This window comes from Acartia tonsa, chromosome 6 (assembly GCF_053477335.1).
Source record: "Acartia tonsa isolate MP-2025a chromosome 6, ASM5347733v1, whole genome shotgun sequence".
In the NCBI taxonomy this organism is placed as follows: domain Eukaryota; kingdom Metazoa; phylum Arthropoda; class Copepoda; order Calanoida; family Acartiidae; genus Acartia; species Acartia tonsa.
The window spans coordinates 14,534,876-14,542,993 of record NC_137265.1 but is presented as its reverse complement, the minus strand read 5'-3'; the positions used below and the strand labels follow the sequence as shown (position 1 = coordinate 14,542,993).

At 34.1% G+C, this 8,118-nt stretch overlaps 1 protein-coding gene across 1 annotated transcript; it reads right to left on the bottom strand.

The window, feature by feature from the left end:
• Positions 1–847: 847 nt before the first annotated feature.
• Positions 848–7,579, bottom strand: LOC145323281 (uncharacterized). The gene is made up of 5 exons (XM_080165710.1): positions 7,530–7,579; positions 4,053–4,143; positions 3,514–3,615; positions 1,605–1,658; positions 848–982 (listed from the first exon to the last, which is right to left on the bottom strand). Exons 1-5 carry the CDS (start codon positions 7,568–7,570, stop codon positions 941–943), a joined length of 330 nt encoding a protein of 109 aa, XP_080021836.1. The 5' UTR covers positions 7,571–7,579; the 3' UTR covers positions 848–940.
• Between the last annotated feature and the right edge of the window lie 539 nt (positions 7,580–8,118).

Sequence of the window (8,118 nt, the reverse complement as noted above, 5' to 3'; positions counted from 1 at the left end):
TTCTCGCATCGTATTATAAACGGCTTTCCGCGGATATAGAATGTACAATTATAAGATTAAAACTAGTTTTTTTAGCCCCGAGGTGCCGGAGGCACCGGCTAAAAAAACTGGTTTAAATCTTATGATTGTACATTTTTATATTCGTAGAAAGCTGGATATAATACGGTGCTAGACATAGTTTTTTCGTATGGATGAGAACCGGATCTTATCCACCGGATTCGAATGAATACGAGAAATAACTATTTTAATATTGATACTTTTTTAAGATAAACTGTCCCTTTTTCTCTGCACATGAAAGCAAATATTACAAAACATTTGCAATTTTACTTTTAGGAACAACGGGGCGTTGTTTAAGTTTTTCAGGGTCAATTAGGGATAAGACAATGAACTATAAGTTGCTGACATCCTCATTAAAATTATTGGTTGAAAAGTTTCCACAGTGCAAATTTGAACTAACAAATTAATAATAATGAAAGAAACTCATGTTTTTTTCGCCAGCTAATGACAGAAGGGAAATTTACAATCAAGTGCCTCCCCCCCCTTCTCCAAGAATTTTTTAATGGCTAAAATTGCTAAATTTGCTCTTATCATTAGAAAAACTTTTTGATTAATTTCTATTTTTTCTCCATGTCAAAAGAAAGATTAATTATTTAGTCCTAATAATGATTGTTTGACTGGTTAAAAAGTTACAGGCAACATTGTTTTTTTAGATATTAAATTCCTCAATAATTATACAAATATAAACAAGGATAATAACTTCCATAAGTAGCGAAGCATACATGCATGGATGGAAATACGGACTAGATTTAAAGAGCATTTGATGGAATTACAAAATTGTTAAAACATTAATTATTAATATTATAAAACTTCACTGCACTGCAGTAAAAAAAGTTGCCTTCAATTTCTTGTGATGAAAAAAAACGTTGTATTTTTGATGAATTTATGGTTGAAAAAACAGGCCCAGGTCTCCAGCATATATCAACTAGAATAAAACAAGGATGACAACACCCGTAAGTAGCGTAGCACACAAATATTAAATAAATTTTTCGTGTAACAATGAAATGACTCATAGAGTATTATGCAATGCATATAGAAAAAATGAAGGCATCTATCTTAAACAATAGCCGAGAGTTTGATGCTTTCCACAAAACTTTTCAGATTAACAGACTGATTTTTCGAATATAGAGTAGCTTCGCTACTAAAAATTTATTATTGTACTTTTTTATAGAAGCTTCTGTGTATAAACTTTTGTCTGTACGTCTATTTAGTTGGATGTATGTCCAGTAAGATGTTATAAACAGCTGAAAGGATTATTTAACAAGTTAGCAAGAAAATAATATTAGTCCTGGACAGGTATCAGGCTATATTAGATGGGGTAGGGGGGGAGTATCTAAAACTCTTTAAACCTATGTTGTAAAAAAACATGAACCTAATGAAGTGTCTCACTCAGATTATGACGTCAAAAAAAAATTAACCAAATTACTGCATTGGTCAATTACAGTGTATACTGGCCTCTCATTGGCTATTTTTTTACGTCATAATCAGAGTCAGGCACTTTTACTAGGTTTACATACATATGTATCTAAAAATATGAAAGAACTTACCAATCCAAAGAAAAACCACCCCAAAGGTCTCAAAATCATGTTTTGAATAATGTCCTTAAATCAAAAAGTTGAAGTTTAAATTTTAGCCAATTTTAGTTAAACAGTTAAAGGGTGTAAACAAAAAAAAAACAATCATTCACATTCTGGGCGAGTATTCAATATATCATTGTTTGAGCATGAATTAGATTAACCAAAACCCAAATTTGAAACAAAATTGTAGGGTTTTAAAAAAATGTGAGAAATTGTTTTTTTCTTTCTTTAATCCCTTTATGATGATTATGAAATATGAGTATTGTTATCTTTATAAAAAGACGAAATAACATCATCCTTTTCTAGATCCTTTGTTTTTGAATAAATGTACTATAAAAGTATTATTGTTGTTTAGTTTAGGTTGGTTTAAATAAAAAGGGTTTATGAGAGTCCTGCAAAGCTAGGGCAAAATTAATTTTCTGGTCGATATTTTCCAACGTATTATGTAGCTTTTGGTAGGTTATTTTATGCAATTTGCCCGGCAGGGTTTGAGCTCCCCCCCCCTTCCCAGGGGCTAGAAGTAGTTGAAAAGCTACTGTGAAAATACGACGAAACGCCCCTTAAGAGGCGTTGCCACGAAAGAAACTATGACCCTTTTTTTATGTATTACTTACTCTAAGTACACTGTCATATAATCTTTGTAGCTCGACATTTCTATGAAGAGAAGCTTGCCAGCTAGCTACAGGATCTGTTTCTATGCTAAAAGTTCTATTAACACTGCAATTAAATGCAAATTTTTCTTTCATTTTAGGTCAAAAGGCATTTTCATCAGTGTTTCTGATTTCTGGCATAAATGGATGCCCAAGAGAGATTAACCCCCGCGACCCCCCCCCCCCCTTAAAATAAGTTTCTGAATGCTTAGACGTTCTTGTGCACATGAAAAATTTTCGAAAAAATATTTATATATTTGTTAGTTGCACTTCTAACTTAAACAAGGATGGCAACATCCATAAAAGCGAAGCTCTGAAATGGAAGGACAAACTAACATTAACACTTGCAGATTGTCAGAACTAAATTAGCAGAATATTAATGCATCAGTACAAACAAAATTGTAAGTAAATTTGTTGCAAAACTGCATAGATAGATGATACTGTTTAAGGACATACTTACATTTTTTGAACTTGTTTATAGAGATGCTTTGCTTATAACATTGTACCTTGTTGTAATAGGAATCAGTTTTCAAAAAATCAGAAGAATCGGATAATTTTAACATACAAAAATTTGTTGTTCTGGTATTGATTTGCTACGCTTTCTAAGTTGTACCTAACTACTACAGGAATCATCATGCAAAGTTTGGAATCGATAGGACAATTCTAACCTGTTTAAATTAACGAAAAGAGCTAACTCTATGTGACGGACGGACGGACGGACGGACGTTCGGACGGACCGACCCTAATTGTAGAAAAGCTTCGCTTTTAAAAAACAATAAATCTAATATAAAAATATAAGGGCTCGGCATCTGCGCATCAGCCGCGACTAAGCCTCAAATTTAAACCTGTTTAGATGGTTTGTAATTTTTTTTTGGAAAAAAAGGATTGCCATAATTAGGTCAGGTTTAGATTTCCAGCTGATATCAAAACTGAAGCTTTCAGGTGTCTGACGCGCGGCGGCCGAGCCCCATCAAATATGATGATGATGATTGTTAAAGGAGATCATTGTACACATTGATATTATGATGATCCATTAGTAAAATGTGTATTACAATTAGTGGCGGGCACGTTTGGACACTATATGTCTTGTACGAACCAATCTAATCCAATAAAAGTCCCCAAAGTTGTAAGCCAACAAATAAAAAAATGTTAATAACAAGTTTGGGGGACTAGTGTAATATACATTCTAATGTCCCCTCCCTCCCTGTGTCTATCCTATGTCCTATCACCTTAACAACATTGTTATAGAGCCCCTGTAGTTCCACATTCTTGTCCAGAGAGCTCTGCCAGCTTGCCTCCGCGTCTATAGTGGCTGTTAGGGTTCGACTTCTGCTTTTCAAATGCAACAATAAATAGAAAGTTGGAATATTCCTTATAGGAAGTAACAGGATGTCTATGTGTGAAGCCTAGATCTCGCTAACCGCTGATCCGATATGGTTCCGATATACAGTAAAGCTTCTAGAGGAAGGTTTAAGCTATTTTGGGGAAGGGTACCCCTGGCCCGAAAAAAAATACCCCACCCACAAAAATATTTTTTTACTAAAATGTTTGGGCGACTTACATCACCCCTAATTTCTAGAAAACCTTCTGCTTTATTCTAGCAGGTTACATATTAATTATATCATACGGGTGAGGTTTGCTGTTGTGTATTATTGAGAATTGGCAGAGATTTTTGTGCATTATTGACTTATGGCTATTCCCGATTATTTGATAAACTTCTTGGTTAGCAAATTGTGTAAACATGTAAAGATTTTTAATTTACATTCCTTTTATTTGTGAATTGAGTGGTGAGGTCTATGAGAAATGTTGCCAGAACGTCAACAAAATCTGTCACATCGTAGCCCTGCGCGCTGACAACACTAAAATACAACAAAATTATAGTTATTCATTTGTTTTATAATAGTTGGACAACAAGAAGGCAATTCTGATCAGTTTCTGAATATTTCCTGTTTATTGCAACAAAATCCCCATTAGATTTAGTTAGATTCATTCTAATAGTTATTTATGGCATCGTTTTATAAAAAGCTTTCCGCGGGTATTAAATTAAAAAAAATATATAAGATAAAAACCAGTTTTGTTAGTCCCGACGAGTCCCTAATTTTTTTTCTAGTGGCGATTTCTTTTAGGAGGGTGGTGGTACCCTCCTCTAAATAGTTATAAACCTTCCCAGAATCTATGAAGAGCTATACATTGTACAGAAGAACCAAATTGGTACAGCGATTAGCTCGATTCTTCGGTACTTTCGGGTGATACCCAGCAGAATATTAGATGGGATGGTAATCAGGGAGTAAGGGAGGGGACAATGGATCGAATATTCAATTTTTAGGAGTCTCAGACTTTGGGTACTGGCTTAAAGGGAATGTGCACGAATACAGCAGATTCTGACTGACTTTGGGTACTTGCGCATCAATGCCCCGCTAACTAGCTGAGCTAGTTTTGAATATGCAGACAGAAAAATTTGTTATTAATGGCTGGTTTTAACAAATATTTTTTCCCAAGAAAATGTCATTTCATGTATATAACTCTACTGTGATATTTATGTATTAAACAATCTAAGAACCGCTTGAATTTATGTGTCCGTTATAAATATATGAGAAGGGTTGAGGTAGTTCTAAACAAGATTTTTCTAGTGATTAATTACAGAATGTTTGCTACTTTGTGATGTGTTGATAATTTAATTTTCAAGTAAATGATTTTTTTCTTAGAACTAATTTTGTTCTAAATTAGGTTACCATGATCCCTTTACAATTTTGGTAAAATTTTCTTGATAAATCTGGTTTTCATTGCTTTTCAGCGAACCCTCTTAAATTGAATTAATTGCCCATTGTCCCCTCCCTTACTCCCTGGATGGTAATATTTGTTGTATAAACCAATTTTATTTAGTTGGCTATTCTGTTTTACACCCACTTAACCACAATATAACAATTGATTATCATGTTTTCCAATAAAGTGTACCTTGTGGCGGACTATAATAACAATCTTTTCATCTCCTCTCAATCCTCACTGGATAAACCAATGATTGACAGAGGAAATGACAACCTAAACTAAAATATATATTTTTTTTGTAAACAGCTGATCCTGTATAGATTGAAAAAATTACATTTTACGTGCCCCTGGAGGTCTCTAGGGGCATAGCCGCTAGTTATAAATTAAGATATATAATTCAACATTTGATATCTCAAGCTTTTATCCTAAGAGTAACAGGATGTCTTTCTTAATGGTTGTACTATAAAGGATCTTTCTAACCGCGTGATTTACATTGAAGCCTGGAGAGGTTTATAACTTTCGGTTCTCCTTCATAAATTGTTTAAACTAACTTTTAATTCGATTGTATCCGCGACAGTGGAATGGTCAGCAAAGTTTATAAATCAATAAGGCATATCTAAAATCATAATTCTGCTTTACAACATTTTTTTAGAATCTTAAATAAGAATTATCGAATTCAACTCCCCCCTCCTCAAGTGCCCCAAGAGGCCTGTAGCAGGAGATAAAGAAGCTGTGCAACTTGAAACATGTCTATCAAACCATTTAATTGTCAATTTACCATCTAAATTAAAGTGAGACAATAATGATAAAATTTTATTGTAGTTCAGGGATTTTCAGGGATAAGACAATGGGCGATAAATCCATGTACATATATCCCTAATGATGATGAACAAATTACCCCTTAAAATTAAAATCAAGCTTTAATAAAAGTACCCAAAATTATAGCCAAGCGAATAATAGAGCGTAACTATATAATTTAGTGTATTATAATAATATACAGTCCAATGTCCCTTCCCTCCCTGATTATAAGTACATTTACATTTTTAAAAACCCACAAAAAAACATATTAACTTAAGTAGTGGGGGCTTTTTTATCTGTACATTAGGATATCAAAAAGCATAATGTCGGTCGTTTATTCAGGAAAGCTTAGTATTGGTCCCGGGCAGGTGGTTTATCGGGTGGGAAAAAAATCCCCCACCCCACTCCTACACAATCAAAGATATTATCTCGGGATTAGAGTAAAACACTAGAGGGAAAAAGGGTTAAATAACTGTATATTCCCATCGCAACCACCTTGTGCAACCATTCTATTGGGTCATTGAAAATCAACCAATGGTGTCGCTTAAATTAACACAGCCAAGAAGCAGAAAGTAATTTAGAAGCAGACGAAAAAGGTCATTGAAAAGGATGGGAGGTAGTTGTCTGTATATACATCTATACTATAGATCTGTTATCTCGGGAAATAAACATAAATAATTAGACAAAAGTCGAGCAATAAAATGGTTCAACGATACCGATTAATATCCGCTGGATTAGAACCGGTTCTCAGCCCATAGGCGTCCAAGGGGGGGGGGGGGTAATGGGGCGATTACCCCCCCCAAAATTTTTTTCATTTTACCCCCCCCATTTAGGAGGGGGTATTTACCCCCCAAAAAAATTTGCGGCGCGCTTCGCGCGCCATTTTACCCCCCCCAAAACCGAATTACCCCCCCCTTAAAAAAATTTTACCATCCCCAAAATAAAAAGCTTGGACGCCCCTGTCTCAGCCGTACTAAAAAACCATGTATAGCCTTCTAGACTATTTCCCACGGGGCTAACAAAACTTGTTTTAATCTTGTAAATTTTCATTTTAATATCCGCGGAAAGCTGTCTAGTGTCTATAATATGATTCGATAAATAACTATTTTCGAACTTTATTGTTTTAGACGAACATATTTGATTGGAATTCACTTGCAAAAATCTGCAATGAAATGAATTGCAACAAAAACAATGCGAATAAATAAGGATGAAAACATCCATAAAAGCGAAGCTTTAAAATCCGATGGTAGGTCAAACGAACATTAACAATTGAAGAGTGTTAGAACTTAATGAGCAGAACAAAAACTATAGAAGTATATTATATTTGTTCATAATTGCTTAAGTACAGAATACTGTTTAATGACATACTTACATTTTTAGAACCTGATCATAGAGATGCCTCGATTATAACCGTGCATCTTGTTGTCCTAGTAATCATCAATCCAACCAACTGACTTTAAAGATGTATAATATATTATAGAGCTGCTACGCTAAATCTAAATCGTAACTAACTTTTAAAAGAATTATCATATCATGTTTGAAATCCATGGACCAATTTTAACCCCCCCCCCCCCCGCAAAAAAAGGCTTGGACATCCATTGTTCGATTGGCTAACCTTCCAATTTGTTGAGCTTCGCTTTTATGGATGTTGACATGATATCCTTATTTAAAATGAACTTACCAAATAATTAAGAATGTTATTAATCCTGTATCTTTAATCATTTTACTAATATTTCTGAAAATATTTTGATGAAACTTTAAAAATTCAAATCTATTCGTGTATTATACGCTTTACGCAAAAATAGCCTAAAACCAGCAAGATTCATTTACATTTGGCCGCTTCTGAGATATTAATGTCTTCAAAACATACACACAAACATCTTTCTACTTAGTATTTAGTTGTAATGGATTTATAAGTACTTGGATCTTACACCAGATTAGCATGCCCTTTAATAAAGTGAAACTTGTAGCTAGCTGGCTAAAATAATCTCTCCCCCCCATCCAAGTCTTTTATCCCATCCCCTCCTCTCCTCTCCTGCTGGATGAACGAACTGACCAATGTTAGCAACCTAAATTGACGGCAATTTTTCCCCTGTCATAGTATCCACATATATTCTTTATCCATTATAGTCGTTCTAATAATTTTAGGAATTATTTTCATTTTTGGTGTGTTGCATTTTAACTTAAACACCCATTTTATATTATTTCCATAATTAAATCCTTTTTGGGGGGTTAAAGGTGTTTTTTATATCAAACTTAAACAAGAATAT

What these genes read in the sequence shown, in the direction of transcription:
- LOC145323281 (XM_080165710.1), bottom strand. Translation starts at nt 7,570, where the DNA reads ATGATTAAAGATACAGGATTAATAACATTCTTAATTATTTG. An exon ending in ATAACATTCTTAATTATTTG is followed by an intron (nt 4,144 to 7,529) that starts GTAAGTTCATTT and finishes GTTGTATTTTAG; the next exon opens with TGTTGTCAGCGCGCAGGGCT. An exon ending in CCACTCAATTCACAAATAAA is followed by an intron (nt 3,616 to 4,052) that starts AGGAATGTAAAT and finishes CATTTGAAAAGC; the next exon opens with AGAAGTCGAACCCTAACAGC.